The sequence below is a fragment of the Oncorhynchus masou genome, chromosome 3, assembly GCF_036934945.1.
Source record: "Oncorhynchus masou masou isolate Uvic2021 chromosome 3, UVic_Omas_1.1, whole genome shotgun sequence".
Lineage (NCBI taxonomy): Eukaryota > Metazoa > Chordata > Actinopteri > Salmoniformes > Salmonidae > Oncorhynchus > Oncorhynchus masou.
In genome coordinates, this window is record NC_088214.1 from 46,044,597 (window position 1) to 46,063,370 (window position 18,774).

At 41.8% G+C, this 18,774-nt stretch overlaps 1 protein-coding gene across 1 annotated transcript in view; it reads left to right on the plus strand.

The window, feature by feature from the left end:
* The window catches only part of kcnq3 (potassium voltage-gated channel, KQT-like subfamily, member 3), a 155,522-nt gene that overhangs the window by 111,536 nt on the left and 25,212 nt on the right, over positions 1-18,774 (plus strand). The window contains exons 4-11 of the mRNA XM_064928523.1: positions 1,013-1,185; positions 4,643-4,816; positions 5,964-6,074; positions 6,871-6,966; positions 12,915-13,013; positions 14,067-14,089; positions 18,056-18,258; positions 18,590-18,689. Of these exons, the coding sequence (XP_064784595.1) occupies positions 1,013-1,185; positions 4,643-4,816; positions 5,964-6,074; positions 6,871-6,966; positions 12,915-13,013; positions 14,067-14,089; positions 18,056-18,258; positions 18,590-18,689 (979 nt within the window). The remainder of the gene's footprint in view (positions 1-1,012; positions 1,186-4,642; positions 4,817-5,963; positions 6,075-6,870; positions 6,967-12,914; positions 13,014-14,066; positions 14,090-18,055; positions 18,259-18,589; positions 18,690-18,774) is intronic.

Below are 18,774 nucleotides of genomic sequence, written 5' to 3' on the forward strand. Positions count from 1 at the left end.
AATTTCCCTAATAAACTTGTTTACATGACACATCTGAAATCAGGCTACCTGATGGGATTTTGATACGTGCACAAAATCGCCAATCAAAATAAACATTCTACCACAGCGAATAAGCCAAGTTCGGACATATAAAGTTTGGTTTTGAAAACTGTTTCTAAGATGCATGCTTTCAGTTTTGACAATCTCACTTTACTCGCATATACTTTAAGATTAGAGGGAGGGACATGCGCAGATCAAATACACTGCTGAAGTTGACAAGCAAATTGTACAATCTGGCCAGGTTGATATCAAGATTTGTATTTGGTCAAATCGCCCAGTATGACATGTCATAAGCGTAAAAGACTGAACCTGACGTACAGTGTAGTAAGCCCTTTAGCTAATTACTAAAATATACTACTACACAGCCATGTCTTTAAATAGTAAATACAGATATTCCCTGTCAAATAAGGACTAACCGGAGCAACCGGTTGGCACTACATCCAGAGTTGTGTTCATTAGGCACCAAAAGGAAGAAAAATGGACTGGAACAGGGACTACTGGCTGGGACTACCTGGACTTGTCCAATAACAAATGCTCAAATGCAAAAGGTTTTACAACATTTTCTGCTGTTGCGTGCCCTAATGAACATGACCCATGATTTTTCAAAACACAATCATCCACTAACACAGCATTCTTTATATCTATGTGATATTGTAGACTTATCAGCGAAATATACATCTATGGGCTGGTTTCCCTAATGAACCCTGATGAATACGACCCAGAACTTTTCAGAACACAATCATCCTCTCACACAGAATTCTTTATATCTGGTTGATCTGGTTGATATTGTAGACTTATGAGTTAAATATACAACTATAGGCTGGTTTCCCAGACACAGATTAACCCGAGTTCTAGACTAAAAAGCATGTTCAATAGAGATTCTCCACTAGGCTTAATCTGTGTCTGGGAAACCTTCCCTATGTTATACAAATTGACAATTGGTTTATGAATCTTTTCATTTTCTCTCTGGTAGATATTTTTGTGCTGATTGCCTCGGTTCCGGTGGTTGCTGTACGTAACCAAGGCAATGTGCTTGCCACGTCCCTGCGCAGTCTGCGCTTCCTGCAGATTCTGCGCATGCTCCGCATGGACCGCCGTGGAGGCACCTGGAAACTACTGGGCTCCGCCATCTATGCACACAGTAAGGTATGGTGTCCATAAACACTTACTCCATCTACTCCCACAGTAAGGTATGGTGTCCATAAACACTTACTCCATCTACTCCCACAGTAAGGTATGGTGTCCATAAACACTTACTCCATCTACTCCCACAGTAAGGTATGGTGTCCATAAACACTTACTCCATCTACTCCCACAGTAAGGTATGGTGTCCATAAACACTTACTACATCTACTCCCACAGTAAGGTATGGTGTCCATAAACACTTACTACATCTACTCCCACAGTAAGGTATGGTGTCCATAAACACTTACTCCATCTACTCCCACAGTAAGGTATGGTGTCCATAAACACTTACTCCATCTACTCCCACAGTAAGGTATGGTGTCCATAAACACTTACTCCATCTACTCCCACAGTAAGGTATGGTGTCCATAAACATTTACTACATCTACTCCCACAGTAAGGTATGGTGTCCATAAACATTTACTCCATCTCCTCCCACAGAGCAGGGTTTCCTTTAGGACAATGTGTTTTAATGCGTTTTAATTTACTCAGTAGCTCTCCAGTACCGGATTTGGAGATGTAATTTATAGTGTCCTCATTTAACTCCATCTATGTAAGTCATGAAGTCCTCATAATTCCATCAGAGAAAGTGCCCTGATCCAACTCCATCTACAGTGCCTTCAGAAAGTATTCAGACCTCTTGACTTTTCACACTATTTGTTAGGGTTCAGCCTTAATTCTAAAGTTGATTCAATTGTTTTTTCCCCTCATCAATCTACACACAATACCCAATAATGACAAAGCAAAACAGTTTTTTAAATGTTTGCTAATTTATTACTCTGGACCCTGATCTCTCTTTTGAAGAACATATCAAGACCATTTCAAGGACAGCTTTTTTCCATCTACGTAACATTGCAAAAATCAGAAACTTTCTGTCCAAAAATGATGCTGAAAAATTAATCCATGCCTTTGTCACTTCTAGGTTAGACTACTGCAATGCTCTACTTTCCGGCTACACGGATAAAGTACTAAATAAACTTCAGTTAGTGCTAGCCTCCCTATACTGGCTTCCTGTCAAAGCAAGGGCTGATTTCAAGGTGTTACTGCTAACCTACAAAAGCATTACATGGGCTTGCTCCTACCTATCTCTCTGGTTTGGTCCTGCCGTACATACTTACACGTACGCTACGGTCACAAGACGCAGACCTCCTAATTGTCCCTAGAATTTCTAAGCAAACAGCTGGAGGCAGGGCTTTCCCCTATAGAGCTCCATTTTTATGGAATGGTCTGCCTACCCATGTCAGAGACGCAAACTCAGTCTCAACCTTTAAGTCTTTACTGAAGACTCATCTCTTCAGTGGGTCATATGATTGAGTGTAGTCTGGCCCAGGAGTGGGAAGGTGAACGGAAAGGCTCTGAAGCAACGAACCGCCCTTGCTGTCTCTGCCTGGCCAGTTCCCCTCTTTCCACTGGGATTCTCTGCCTCTAACCCTATTACAGGGGCTGAGTCACTGGGGCTCTCTCATGCCGTCCCTGGAAGGGGTGCGTCACCTGAGTGATTCACTGATGTGGTCATCCTGTCTGGGTTGGTGCCCCCCCTTGGGTTGTGCCATGGCGGAGATCTTTGTGGGCTATACTCAGCCTTGTCTCAGGGTGGTAAGTTGGTGGTTGAAGATATCCCTCTAGTGGTGTGGGGGCTATGCTTTGGCAAAGTGGGTGGGGTTATATCCTTCCTGTTTGGCCCTGTTCGGGGGTGTCCTTGGATGGGTCCACAGTGTCTCCTGACCCCTCCTGTCTCAGCCTCCAGTATTTATGCTGCAGTAGTTTATGTGTCGGGGGGCTCGGGTCAGTTTGTTATATCTGGAGTACTTCTCCTGTCCTATTCGGTGTCCTGTGTGAATCTAAATGTGCGTTCTCTAATTCTCTCCTTCTCTCTTTCTTTCTCTCTCTCGGAGGACCTGAGCCCTAGGACCATGCCCCAGGACTACCTGACATGATAACTCCTTGCTGTCCCCAGTCCACCTGGCCGTGCTGCTGCTCCAGTTTCAACTGTTCTGCCTTATTATTATTCGACCATGCTGGTCATTTATGAACATTTGGACATCTTGGCCATGTTCTGTTATAATCTCCACCCGGCACAGCCAGAAGAGGACTGGCCACCCCACATAGCCTGGTTCCTCTCTAGGTTTCTTCCTAGGTTTTGGCCTTTCTAGGGAGTTTTTCCTAGCCACCGTGCTTCTACACCTGTATTGCTTGATGTTTGGGGTTTTAGGCTGGGTTTCTGTACAGCACTTTGAGATATCAGCTGATGTACAAAGGGCTATATAAATAAATTTGATTTGATTTTGATTTGTACTTTGCTCCATTCACCTTTCCCTCGACCCTGACTAGTCTCCCAGTCCCTGCTGCTGAAAAACATCCCCACAGCATGATGCTGCCACCACCATACTTCACCGTAGGGATGGTGCCAGGTTTCCTCCAGACGTGACGCTTGGCATTAAGGTCAAAGAGTACAGAATTGCTTTCATCAGACTAGAGAATCTTGTTTCTCATGGCCTGAGAATCTTTAGGTGACTTTTGGCAAGCGCTAAGCGGGCTGTCAAGTGCCTTTTACTGAGCAAAGGCTTCCGTCTGGCCACACTACCATAAAGGCCTGATTGTTGGATTGCTGCAGAGATGGTTGTCCTTCTGGAAGGTTCTCCCATCTCCACAAAGTAACTCTAGAGCTCTGTCTGAATGACCACCGGTTTCTTGGTCTCCTCCCTGACCAAGGCCCTTCTCCCCTGATTGCTAAGTTTGGCCAGGTGACCAGTTATAGGAAGAGTCTGGTGGTTCTATTTAAGAATGATGGAGGCCACTGTGTTCTTGGGGACCTTCAATGCTGCAGAAATATTTTGGTACCCTTCCCCAGATCTGTGCCTCGACACAATCCTGTCTCGGAGCTCTACGGACAATTCCTCCGACCTCATGGCTTGGTTTTTGCTCTGACATGTGAACTTATATAGATGGGTGTGTGACTTTCCAAATCATGTCCAATCAATTGAATTTACCACAGGTGGACTCCAATCAAGTTGTAGAAACATCTCAATGGAAACTGGATGCACCTGAGCTAATTTTTTCGAGTCTCATAGCAAAGAATACTCATCTAAATAAGTATGTTCGGTTTTCGTTTTTTTATTTTAATACATTTGCAATAATGTCAACCTATTTTTGCTTTGTCTTCATGGGGTATTGTGTGTACATTGCTAAGGATTATTTTGGGGGGTTACTACATGATTCCATATGTGTTATTTCATATTTTTGATGTCTTCACTATTATTCTACAATGTAGAAAATTGTAAAAATAAAGAAAAACCCTTGAATGAGTAGGTGTGTCCAAACTTTTGACTGGTATTGTATTTCAATCTGTAAAGTTCAGAGTGCTTCACGTCCCTAAATACACATCAGAACTGTATGTTTCTGTGTGACTGGCTTTTAGGAGCTGATCACCGCTTGGTACATTGGCTTCCTGTCCCTCATTCTGGCCTCCTTCCTGGTGTACCTGGTGGAGAAGGATGATGTCACCATGGAGGTGTCGGATACTGATAGCCCCACCATTAAGCCCGAACCCCAGGACTTTGACACGTATGCCGACGCTCTGTGGTGGGGCCTGGTATGTATTTGTAGAAAGACCCGTAGTTGGTACCTGCCCAGGTCTTTGTTTTAAAAGAGAATATCAGCCAACTGGTATATTCCCAGGTTGCACAAAAAGTTCTAAGAACCATATGTTTCCTAGAGAGCGCGTTTGCTTGTTTAGTAATGCGCGGGTTGACTCATAACCCCCAGTCCCCGCGGGTTGACTCATAACCCCCAGTCCCCGCGGATAACCGCGTAGCGGGTGGGTTTAGGATCATGAAATATTTTGTGGATGAAGGGCAGGTGGGATAAAGAGAAAAAAATACCTTGAAAAAAATCTATAAATGTTTCATTTTTATGCAAATTATATCTACAGTATAGTCTACATTTACGTCTTTCTTTCATTATTTTAGACTACCTGGCATTAGTGCGTAAGCCTAAGTTTTAGGGCCTAACTGTACGCGCGCCAAAAAGGCCTACACGCCAATCGCCGAATGCTTTTGGGAACGGCATTAAAAAGTTAACGTTATTCACAGAGGCGAAAAGGACAATGTCGGAATTGAAAAGCTGTGAAATGGAGAGTTGAAAATAAAGGAAAGAGAGGGTCAGAAAGAAAACACATTTTTGGTAAAGATTTGGTGAAATGGTAAAAGAGGATGCTAGGCAGTGCCAGCTATATTGTGTGTGATGATTGTGAGGTGCTATACAAATTCCACAGTCACAAGACGGGGACTTCAAAAAGGCTTATGGCACATCAAGGGAGCTGTAGCCTGCTGTTCAGATGAGTTAAATAGAATCTGAAATCTGGACACTGACTGTAGGTCTATAACAGCTCACATTGCCTTAATATTAACTCCTGCAGAATTAAGCATTTCTTACAGTAAAATGATACACCAAATGTACATTTTGACATGGGCACAGGAGTGGAGAAATTTGATGTATTTCTTTCAGCATCTTGAGAGAATGTGGGGGGCAGGACCAAGTTTGAGAAACGGAGTGTACAAAACATTAGGAACTACAATACCAGCTGGCAATGTCACACTTGTCAACTTTTAACTTTGAAATCAAGATCCTACCCGCATCTTTACAAATACAGCAACATTCACATTACCAACCATTTTGTACATTTCTTCAGTTTCCATGGCGCCGTGTATGAAGATCATGTCTCTCTCCCCTGTACGTAGATCACATTGACCACCATTGGTTATGGGGACAAAACCCCAAAGACGTGGGCTGGGAGACTGTTAGCTGGCACTTTTGCTCTCATTGGAGTGTCCTTCTTCGCTTTGCCTGCAGTAAGTAAAATCTCTTGGGGTTAGTCCATGATTACATTATTGTGAAATGTATGAATTATCACATACTTTACACATGCATTTGTTTCGCAATTGTACATCAAGATGCAAATTCTATACCACGCCAGTGTCAATTTGTTCGAATGTTAAAATAATGATTAATGATGTACTGTATAGTAAGACCACTTATTTACCCAGTTGTCATGCTTCAAGGATTAGGTGACTGAATCCTCAAAATGAAGAAGTGGTATTTTATTGATGAATAAGGTCTGTTTCCGTCATGGATACATAGAGTATTTGATATAAAGTGTGTGTTCATTAGGCTATGTGTAAACTTGGTAAACTCAGTGGCTTCACAAAGGCGATCAATAGTTGATTAAAGGCCCAGTGTAATCAAAAACATGATTTCCCCTGTATTATATATATTTTCACGCTGAGTTTGGAATAATATTGTGAAAATGTTCATACATTTTTGTGTAATAGCAGTTTGAAAAGACTGCATTACATTTTTGCCTGTTTTAGTGGAATGGAATTTTGGCCTCCTTGGTGACATCACCAGGCGGCTAATGAGTTATAAACCGCTCTGCCAATAACAGCTAGTTTTCAGCTTCATTTCTTGCTTGAGAAATTGCTCTTTACTAAGAAGCAATTTTTGTTGAAGACATTCACAGTAAGGTACTTCATTGTTACCCAGAAATTATATGATATATTGAGATAAAAACGATTGCATTGAACCTTTGATGCTGTCTTTTCCACAATGGGAACGATAGTTAATGAATGCTGCCTGTCTCCCCCCTAGGGCATCTTGGGCTCAGGCTTAGCTTTGAAGGTCCAGGAGCAGCACAGACAGAAGCACTTTGAGAAGCGTAGGCATCCAGCTGCTGGGCTTATTCAGGTGAGACTACAGTAACAGTAAAGGTGGAATGCCTCTCACACATACAAAAATCCCTTAATGGTTATGGCATACAGTGTCTGAATGAAACTCCTTGAGAGAAAAGGGGCATGTTGTATTATGAAGGGATATATTTTACTGGCACAACCTAAATCCCTATAACTTTGATTAAGTAAAGAGACAGTATATCTCAAACTGGGGCAGATTCTGAGTGTACACTTGCGGTTGCCTCCCTAGGCACATATATGATTATCCTGCCTGTATGGTTATGAATCCTGGCACCTACCAGCCCTACTCTGTATCTCTATGTCTCTGTGCTTGGAGTTAAAAACAATTATCCAAAATAAGCCAGCAGTGTTATTAAAAATCTTAATGAAACATTCAGCGACAGTTCAAACAAATTGTTATTCAAAAGGTTTTCGGAGTACTAAGAAAAAGTTTAATATTAACGATATCAAAACTTTCACAACGTTTAAAGAATGTTCTCAGAATGTTATTTAATCACCTATCCTTTCCATTCTCAGACCTATACATTCGTTAATTAAATGTACACAGAACCCACCTTCAACCTAAAAACAAATGTTAACAAGACTGTCTGGAATGTTAGCTTTTGTTCTCAGAATGTATCAAAAACATTCCGTTTTTCCGGTCAGGAAACTTGAGGGTTTTGTTCACAGAACCAAAAAACACCGGCTTCCACAAATTCTAAGGAACCAAATGTGCTCGCTGGGGAGACTTGAGAAAACAGGTTAGATCTGGCATATCGCATTAATGGAAAAATGACAGCGGATCAAAGACTAAACCCTGTGGGGCCTCTGACATTAATTCCCACTGCATAGGCATAGTGGTGGTATTATATAGACAAAAGTACTGACTAGTGATTTCCTTAAAGGTACTGTCAAAAACGTGATTTTAATTATAATTCCACACTACGAGGTCAAAAGAACTCTGAAATTGTGAAAACTATGATAATACCCTCTTTGTGTAAGAGCTGTTTGTAAAAAATAAAAAAATAAAAAAAAGTGTAATCTGATCTGATTATCCTGGCCAATCTTTTATTTGAATACCAATTCAAAAAGGAGGATGCATAAAGGCGTCCGCATGCTTCCCGTCTAAAACAGTTCAGAACAGTTTGTGCATATATCATGACAACATTTTGTGACGTTTTGGTCTTCGGCAAGGTTTCCTTGTCCCATCGCGTTCTCGCGACTCCTTTTGGCGGACCAGGTGCCTGCAAGCTGACTCCGGTCGCTAGTTGGACTGTGTTTCGTCCGACACATTGGTGTGGCTGGTTTCCGGGTTAAGGGAGCAGTGTATCAAGAAGCAGTGCGACTTGGCAGGGTTGTGTTTCGGATGGCACATGGCTCTCTACCGTTGCCTCTCCCGAGTCTGTAGGGGATTTGCAGCGATGGGACAAGAGTGTAACTACCAATTGGGGTTATAAACCAATTGGCTATCATAAAATTGGGGAGAAAAAGTACAATTAAAAATACATGACGAGAGAGACTCAACAAATACAGCAATAGAGCTGACAAATGTTATTTGTCACATGCGCCGAATACAACAAGAGCAGACGTTTACCGTGAAATGCTTACTTACAAGCCCTTACCCAACAGTGCAGTTCAAGAATAAGAGTAGACTTAAATAAAGTAGACTTAAATAAAATTAATAATAAAAGTAACTCAGTAAGAATAACAATAATGAAGTTATATACAGAGGGCACCGGTACCGAGTTAGTTTACGGGGGTGCAGGCTAGTTGACGTAATCTGCACTTGTAGGCGGGGGCGAAGTGACTATGCATAGCTAACAAACAGCGAGTGTACAAAAGGGAGGGGGGTGGTGTCAATGTAAATTGTCCAGTGGCGATTTTATGAGTTGTTCAGCAGTCTTATGGCTTGGGGGTAGAACCTGTTGAGGAGACTTTTGGTCCTAGACTTGGCGCTCCGGTGCCGCTTGCCGTGCGGTAGCAGAGAAAACAGTCTATAATTATAATTATACTTGGGTGACTAGAGTCTCTGACAATTTTATGATTTTTCCTCTGACTATTATATAGGTCCTGGATGGCAGGAAGCTTGGCCACAGTGATGTATTGGGCCGTTCGCACTACCCTCTGTAGCGACTTACGGTCAGATGCCGAGCAGTTGCTATACCAGGCAGTGATGCAACCGGTCAGGATGCTCTCGATGGTGCAGCTGTAGAACCTTTTGAGGATCTGGGGACCCATGCCAAATCTTTTTAGTCTCCTGAGGGGGAAAAGGTTTTGTTGTGCCCTCTTCAGGACTGTCTTGGTATGTTTGGACCATAATAGTTTGTTGGTGATGTGGACCCCAAGGAACTTGAAAAATTACAAACCTCATATTTCCCACTTCCTGGTGGATTTTTCTCAGGTTTTTGCCTGCCTTATGAGTTCTGTTATACTCACAGACATCATTCAAACAGTTCTGGAACACTTCAGAGTGTTTTCTAACCAAATAGGCCCAGAAGCATATATTAGCTTCTGGGCCTGAGTAGCAGGCAGTTTACTCTGGGCACGCTTTTCATCCAAATGTGAACATGCTGCCCCTTATCCCTAACAGGTTTTAAGGATCAGCGTGGCAGATGTGTTGTTGCCACCTGGGGTGGCCCGTCAGGAAGTCCAGGATCCAGTTGCAGAGGGAGGTGTTTAGTCCCAGAGTCCTTAGCTTAGTGATGAGCTTTGTGGGCATGATGGTGTTGAATGCTGAGCTGTAGTCAATGAACAGCATTCTCACATTGGTGTTCCTTTTGTCCAGGTGAGAAAGGGCAGCGTGGAGTGCGATTGAGATTGCGTCATCTGTGGATCGGTTGGGGAGGTATGCTGTTGGAATTGGAGTGGGTCTACAGTGTCTGGGAAGATGTTGTTGACGTGAGCCTTGACCAGCCTTTCAAAGCACTTCATAACTACCGACGAGAGTGCCATGGGGCGGTAATCATTTTGGCAGGTTACTTCGCATCCTTGGGCACAAGGACTATGGTGGTCTGCTTGAAACATGTAGGTTTTACACTCGGTCAGGGAGAGGTTGAAAATGCCAGTGAAGACACTTGACAGTTGGTCCGCGCATGTTTGAGTACACATCCTGGTAATCTGTCTGGCCCAGCGGCTTTGTGAATGTTGACCTGTTTAAAGGTTTTTGTTCACATTGGTTACCAAGAGCGTTATCACACAGTCAACCAGAACAGCTGGTGCTCTCATGCATGCTTCAGTGTTGCTTGCATAAAAGGCATTTTGCTCATCTGGTAGGATCGCGTCACTGGGCATCTCGTGTCTGGGTTTCCCTTTGTGGTCCGTAATAGTTTTCAAGCCAAGCCACATCCGACGAGCATCAAAGCCTGTGTAGTAGGATTCAATCTTAATCCTGACTCTTTGCTTGTTTGATGGTTTGTCTGAGGGCATAGCGGGATTTCTTATAAACATCCGGATTAGTCTCCCGCTCTTTGAAAGCGGTAGCTCTAGCTTTTAGCTCGATGCGGATGTTGCCTTTAATCCATAGCTTCTGGTGGGGATATGTACGTACAGTCACTGTGGGGACGACGTCATCAATGCACTTATTGATGAAGCCGATGACTGAGGTGGTGTATTCCTCAATGCCATTGGATGAATCCCGGAACATATTCCAATCTGTGCTAGCAAAACAGTCCTGTAGTGTAGCATCCGAGTCATCTGACCACTTCTGTATTGAGCGAGTCACTGGTACTTCCTGCTTTAGTTTTTGCTTGTAAGCAGGAATTATGAGGATAGAATTATGGTCAGATTTGCCAAAAGGAGATTGGGGGAAAGCTTTGTATGTGTCTGTGTGTGGAGTAAAGGCTGTCTAGAGTTTTTTTTCCCTCTTGTTACACGTGACATGCTGGTAGAAATTAGGTGAAACGGATTTAAGTTTGCCTGCAAGTCCCCGGCCACTAAGAGTTCAGCTTCTGGGTGAGCATTTTCTTCTTTGCTTATGGCCTTATAGAATTGGTTGAGAGCGGTCTTCGTGCAAGCTTTATTTTGTGGTGATAAGTAGACGGCTACGAATAATACAGATGCAAACTCTTTTGGAAGATAGGCGGCCTACAGTTTATCATTAGGTACTCTACCTCAGTCGAGCAATACCTCGAGACTTCTTTAATAGTAGACATTCCTCACCAGCTGTTAATGACAAATAGACACACACTCCTGCCCCTCGTCTTACCAGACGTCGCTGCTCTGTCCTGCCGATGCACGGAAAACCCAGCCAGCTCTATATTATCCGTGTCGTCGCCACGACACGGTGAAACACAAGATATTTAATGCCCCGTTGGTAAGATAGTCTTACCAGTTTCTTCCAGTCCGCAGTGAGTAATCACTTTTCTGATGTCCAGAAGTTTTTCCGGTCATAAGAGACGGTAGCAGCAACATTTTGTACACAATAAGATAAACAAAAAAAAGTTACGCAAAAAACGACTAAATAGCACAATTGGCCATGATATTCGGCGCCATCTTTACAAGTAAGTTCATGTTTAAGTTGTTATTTAGCACTGTCAACACTTTGTTCAAAAGTTTTATAAGCCATAAAATGTGCGTTCTCCCAACTTCCACTCACGCTACAACCAGAACTGCAGCTGCAATGAATGAGTAAGTGTTTTGATAAGCTTACGTTGTTATTAATTGTGGCCCGTGTCTTTTTTAATATCGAGGAATAGTTCACTTTCTCTGATCATTGGAGTAGCAACATGAATTTGTGCATGAGGCAGAAATAATGTCGTGCGACTTGAGTTTCACAATCAGATGGAAAACTGTGTCCCTTCTTCTCAGCGAAGAAGGGAGAGCACAGGGACAGTGAGTCGGGTGAGAGGCAGCCTCACCGCTGCTCCCTCGCTCCACTCAGACTGACCATCAGATGCAGACCTTCAGTCCAGTAAAAAAAATAAGCAAATTATTACGGTCATTTAGCTGTGCCCCACAAGTAATACAACAAATGATCTATTACCAGTGTGGCCATATACCTAAAATGGTTTCATTTAATTTCAGAATGGTCTGAGAAGAATAACATCGGCAGGGCAATTCAAGCATAGATAATATGCAGTGATAATGTATTGGGCCTATAGCTTACTGCTCAAACCTCATTGCTCCAGAATTCTTTTTAATTGGTTAATGTTGCATAGGCTTACGCTTTTTAAGTCGTGTTTTAAAAACCATCTCAGAGGTAGATCTCGGCTTACATTTTGACTCAGAAAGTGATCTTGACTCAGAAAAGGTTGGTGACCACTCGTCTAAACAATCAGGGCTGTGTATGTAAGTATTTTATCAACACGCCCACACAGTCTGAGCATTTCAATGGCAGAAGGAGGCTCAGGGAAATAAATTCTAAAAATATATTTGGAATTATAGTCATGAAATTAACACACATAGTGAACCGAGTGGCACAGCATTCTAAGGCACTTCATTGCAGTGCTAGAAGCATCCCTACAGATCCGGTTTCGATCCCGGGCTGTATGCACAATTGGCCCAGTGTCATCCGGGTTAGGGGAGGGTTTGGCCGCAGAAGGCTGTCATTGTAAATAAGAATTTGTTCTTAACTGACTTCCCTAGTTTGGTTAAATTTAAAAAATAACAACATATACAGTACCATTCAAAAGTTTGGACACCTACTCATTCAAGTGTTTTTCTTAAGTAAAAGGGTGGCTACTTTGAAGAATCTAAAATATATTTTTCTTTGTTTTACACTTTTTTTGGTTCCCACATGATTCCATATGTGAGTTCTACAATGTAGAAAAAATACAGAAAACCTCTGGAATGAGTAGGTGTGTGTCAACTTTTGACTGGTCCTGTATTTTAGACATACAGTGATGATTTAAAAATACAATAAAAAAAACAGCATGGGGTTTTAATTGGCAACTGGTACACACAAACATGGAAAAAACTGTAAGGTGACTTTCCTTACAAAAAGTGTATTGTTTTCTTCTTGTGCAGTCTGCCTGGCGATACTATGCCACCAATCCAATCAGAGAGGACCTCATTTCTACATGGAGATTCTACGAAACGGTCATCTCATTACCCTGTTTCAGGCAAGTACTTTCGTACATTTATGGAAACATATGTAGGATCTTAATTTGAGCCAGTTTGCAACAGCAGGAAAATAATCCTGCAGCAACAGTACATTTGCATTTTTATGTGAATTTTTGTAGTGGTTGATAAATTTTGAAAATCAAGTTTGGCATTTCAAAGTGGAAATTACAAACCTTAAACCTTTTTAAACCTCAAATACATTGCACGTTTGACATTTCCTGCATACAGGGAAGTTCTCCTGTAACAGGGGGATCAAATGAAGATCCTACATATGCATGTGAAACTCTCACCATTTCTCTATCACATGCTACAATGTGTTTTTGTTTGATCAAGTGTTGCATTCATGTTATCAACCCAACATGTACAGTGTGAGTTTCTTCATGATTTATCAATTAATTTGTGCATTTGTATCCTCACCATATGATTTGTTCAACTTGATTTGTTTTGTTTTTTTAGTTTGCATGATTTACATTACCCTGAGTTGGAGACATTGGTTTCCATGGAAAACTGGATTCCTGCACCCAAACAGGATAACAATCTGTGAGGTAACACAGATGTCATTTGGTCCTATCTTAACTGTCTATTTCCTCACTGATTTTTTTTTTCTTGGTCAAAATATACATTAAGTGAAATGTCTGTTATAGGACTTAATATAATATTGTCATTAGAAATAACAGTTGTCATAATAGCTAATTGATGACTGAATAAGCATCTAATCTCATGTTAACTGCCTCATAGAGCCTAACGGCATTATTAATATAGTTGTATTGCTAAGACTCTACCTTAGCTTCCTCTTGTAACGTGATCCTAAATGATCTGAAATGTAAACATAGTGTCTAAATATTTTCATACAGTTTTACTTATTTATCTATAGGCCTAGTCCTGTTTTTCACTGTTATTCTCTGGTACAGGACAATTATATAGATCGAGATTTTGGAGGTTGTGCAAAACTAATGTCCTTAGTGTCCATTTCATGTTATATTGAGTGGTGGCATGCATTGTAAGTTCTTAAAACTGCGTTAATTTACTGTATTTTCTTTCTGTGTCCAAAGGAAGGATAATTTGGAGGGCATAGCAAGGTAGGTCACCAATGACTGATCTCTTCTACTGATAGATCATGTATAGTCACGAACATGGAAAGTCACTAGTATAACAATCTCTCACGGCATTTTTAGACTAACGAGTGTCCCAAATACCCCTTCTTCAAATAACGTCCTCGATTAATTCAGAACTCATATCGATCTGCCAACTCAGTAGTGGCTAATGGCCATAATAAATATGTGTTCTATGACTTTCTCTCATACACATCTTCTTCTTTAATGAAGAAACCTCTGAAATTAGACACATTATTTTTAGAAATCTATTAGCTTGTCCATTAGTTACTTTTTAATTATAATGACTGTTAGATCATTAGGAGAGTGGGATAATAATGTGATGTCTTGAAATTTGTACATTTTATTTTTATTGCACCATAGGACATTAATACAGGGCTTGGGCTGTTACGATGACTGCATTACCACAACACCAGCGGTCACGAGTAATGACGGTTTAGTCACGGTAATTAGGCTTCTCCAAGCTCTGATGCTGCTGATGGTCATTAGTAGCCTACCAAACTTGCAAACTGCCTGGTACTCAGCACTCTATTGTCCCTCTAATCACTCTTACATCAATGCAAATGTCATCTAAAATCGAATCAAACACTTCTTAAGAGACCATGTTGCACAACATTTCTATAGGCTATGCAATTGCGTGAGAAAAGGGTTTTGATGGCCTCTATTAAAAAGAGGAGGAACCCATCAGCTTTCTATAGGCGAGGCCTACTATATTTATTTCTCAACTTTCCTAATATTAAGTACATTGCTTCTCTTTACAACAGGAGTATAGCCTACCTGGCTGGCATGAAAATGTACCATGGGAAAAGCATCCTCCATTCACTATTTAAGTGCATATATGACATGTTTTTTTTGCCTACCCCTGTTTCAAGACCGATACATGATAATGGTCCATTCTAAATCTAAACAAATTTCGCACATATATTATTTAGTATATGTAAAGACAAGATTAAATCAAGAATAGTCTGATGGGTGACAATATTAGCTTATCACAAAATTGGGGTGGCAGGGTAGCCTAGTGGTTAGAGTGTTGGACTAGTAACTGGAAGGTTGCAAGTTCAAATCCCCGAGCTGACAAGGTACAAATCTGTCATTCTGCCCTTGAACAGGCAGTTAACCCACTGTTCCTAGGCCGTCATTGAAAATAAGAATGTGTTCTTAACAGACTTGCCTAGTTAAATAAAGGTAAAATAAAAAATAAAAATCACTTAAGAATGATATATATATATATATATATGATGTATATAAGAATAAATCAAGTAGGCCAAGCCTATAGAAAGCTGATGGGAACCTCTTCTTTTTAATAGAGGCCATCACTGTTTTCTTGCGCAATTGCATAGCCTATAGAAATGTTGTGCAACATGAGCTCATGGTCTCTCATGAAGTCTTTGATTACATTTTTGAATACATTTGCATTGGTGTCAGTGTGATTAGAGGTACAAAAGTGCTGAGTACCAGGCAGTTAGCAAGTTTGGAAGGCTACTAAAACCATCAGCAGCATCAGAGCTTGAAGAAGCCTAATTGCTGTGACTAAAACGTCATTACTCACATGGAATTTGACTGTCTTCATGACTCGTGACCGCCGGTGTGGCGGTAATATGGTCACCGCAACAGCCCTAGCCATAAGTCAGTAGTGTCCCCTGTCAATGATTTTGGAGGACAGGATAATTATGTTTTAAATGATTGCACTGTACAGATCCGTCTACACCTGTAAGAGATCAAGACAATGCGTGCCTGAATACCTACAGAGGTGGACAGGAAGATCTGATCACAATGTGTCTTTTAAAAGTTTTCGGGTCTACATTAAAATGTGAAAATGATTAGACTGATATTCTTCCAAATAATATGATGTATTTATTTTAAGAAAATGAATGATGGCATAAGTCAATGGTGCTACCTGTCAATGATTTTAGAAGCTGTTATAAGGATTATTTAAGTGGTTTGACCATCCAGATCTGTTTACACTTGATTAATATCCAGACACAATGCCTACCTTTGGAGGTGGTCAGGGAGATCGGCTGTGATTGGGAGTCCCATAGGACGGCTCACAATTGGCCCAGCGTCGTCCGGGTTTGGCCAGGGTAGGCCGTTAATGTAAATAAGAATTTGTTCTTAACTGACTTGCCTAGTTAAATAAGGGTTAAAAAAAATAATAATAATAAAAAATAAGAATTGTCTAACCTGTTTAAAAATGCAGACCAGATCAAGACAAAGTGTGCATGTTAGCACCAGTTATAAACAGGGCTTAAAAATGTGAACACAATCAGAATGTGGTCAAGATCAGTTCAAAGGTGCATGTTAGAACAAGGTATAATCGGTCCCAGGTTGACGTTCAATGTAGCATGTCCTATGCCAGTGTTTATCAACTCCTTGAGTGTTTTAGCCCCACATGATCATCAATCAAGGCCTTGATGATTAGTTGAGAAGTTAAATCTGGTTTACTTGTGTTGTGTGGGGCTACTTGAGGAGGAAGGTTTAAATACATTGTCCTTGGAAAGACAAGAAGGCCCAAGGCCCTCTTATGTTCCTACTGTACTACCACCTTTCAATAGTCCTTTTCATTTATGGATATTCACTACTCTACAATTAATGGGATGTTATTTTGACAACAACCACTTCTTTTCTTTCCTTCTTTTTCCCCCTTTTTCCCCCCTTTTTCTCCCCAATTTTGTGATATCCAATTGTTAGTAGCTACTATCTTGTCTCATCGCTACAACTCCCATATGGGCTCGGGGGAGACAAAGGTTGAAAGTCATGCGTCCTCCGATACACAACCCAACCAAGCCGCACTGCTTCTTAACACAACGCCATCCAACCCGGAAGCCAGCCGCACCAATGTGTCGGAGGAAACACCGTGCACCTGGCAACTTTGGTTAGCGTGTACTGCGCCCGGCCCGCCACAGGAGTCGCTGGTGCACGATGAGACAAGGATATCCCAACCGGCCAAGCCCTCCCTAACCCGGACAACGCTATGCCAATTGTGCTTCGTCCCACGGACCTCCCGGTCGCGGCCGGTTACGACAGAGCCTGGGCGCGAACCCAGAGTCTCTGAACAACCACTTTTATAAACATTGGCTATATCCCAATTACCTCTGCTTCCTCCCACATTGTGCACTTGTTCACTTCAAAGGAAATTACTGCTATAAAAAATATGGTAGAAATTCACTGTATCCCAGGCCTCCACCAATCCAATGCTTTTAGATGTTTTTGTTGTCCCGATAGGCACTCATTACAAGACTAGAAGAGGATACGTTCTGCTCCAATGCCCTGGCTTGCCGCCCCCGCGTTACAAATCCATGTTCACCACTCAGGATTGCCCCTAAATGCTCCTTGGCAGCCACCCCAAAGGCCAGCCCAGGCACCTCTGCCAAGTCTGAGACAGGGAGGGGGAGAGAGACAGACAAGAGAGTGAGGGGAAGAGAGAGATGGAGGAGAGATAGTGTTCCCATGTCATTTAAAAGATCAGGTGGATATCAAATCAGTTTTCGGTCATATGAGAAACAAAAGTGCCCCGATCCACAACTAACGGGCAATAAGCAAAAAGGAGAGGTGATCTCTTGTTTCTTACTGGCCCGTTCAATGTGTTTCTCCTACTGCGGTCTTTGAGTCTTCGTTTATAACTCAGTACTGAAGCACTGTTACGTTTAGGCAGCAGACTGTGAATCCATCCCCAGTCCAAGGCAGACAGCCCTAACAAAATAGAAACCAAATGATTGGGTTTTCTGTCTCGGCAGTGGTATCATTATGCATGTCCACAAAGAAGATCCTGAATTTACCTCTATTTTGGAGAAATTGATTCACAGTAGCTGATTGCCTGCCTTGTTTAAGTATTTATTAACATATTGTCATTACTGTTATTATCATCTATGTAATTTAATAAATTCAAGTCACTCATAGGAAAAATACTTTCCTCTCCCCTCTCTCTCGTCTCAGTCAAAAGCTGAGTTTGCTGGAGCGTTGTCGCATGCCTAATTCGCGACAGTCGACTGTAGTGAGGGGCAGGGTGCTGATGCCGGGGAACCCGGACATTGAAGAGAGTCCTTCCAAGGAACCCAAACCCGGCGGCTTCAGTAACCGGGAGCGGTTTCGCACAGCCTTCCGGATGAAGGCCTACACCATGCGTCAGAGCTCTGATGGTATAACAAATTCAGCCAATTCCAGTCTACATTTCCTCAATTATAATTTAAGTTTACTTCCTGAATTGAAATTAAATTGACACCAACCCTGCTGCCTATCAACACAACTGTGACCATCTGAAGTAATTCAGTAAAATAATCTGTTGTTGCAGTATATGGTAATCTGGAGTTATGACCCATTTTGTTTTACCCAAGGAACTGGGTAAGGTATGACATAGGCTTATAGAAGATTTGTGAAACATCTATGTAGTGCTTATAAAGACTTTATATATTCTATATAAAGCCTTTATAACATGTAGTTTGTAAGTAGGGACAGTCTTTGTTCCCACAGATGCAGGAGCCCTGCAGGACCCTGAGGAGAGGGGCTTTCCTGCAGACATCCTCCTGGAGGAGATGATCCCCACGCTAAAGCTGGTCATCAGGGCAGTCAGGTAATGGAAGTTTAAAGGGGAAGTTCCGTATTCAACAATTTAATGTTCGATGGTTCGACACCCTGAAAGGAATCTGTGGCCAGGA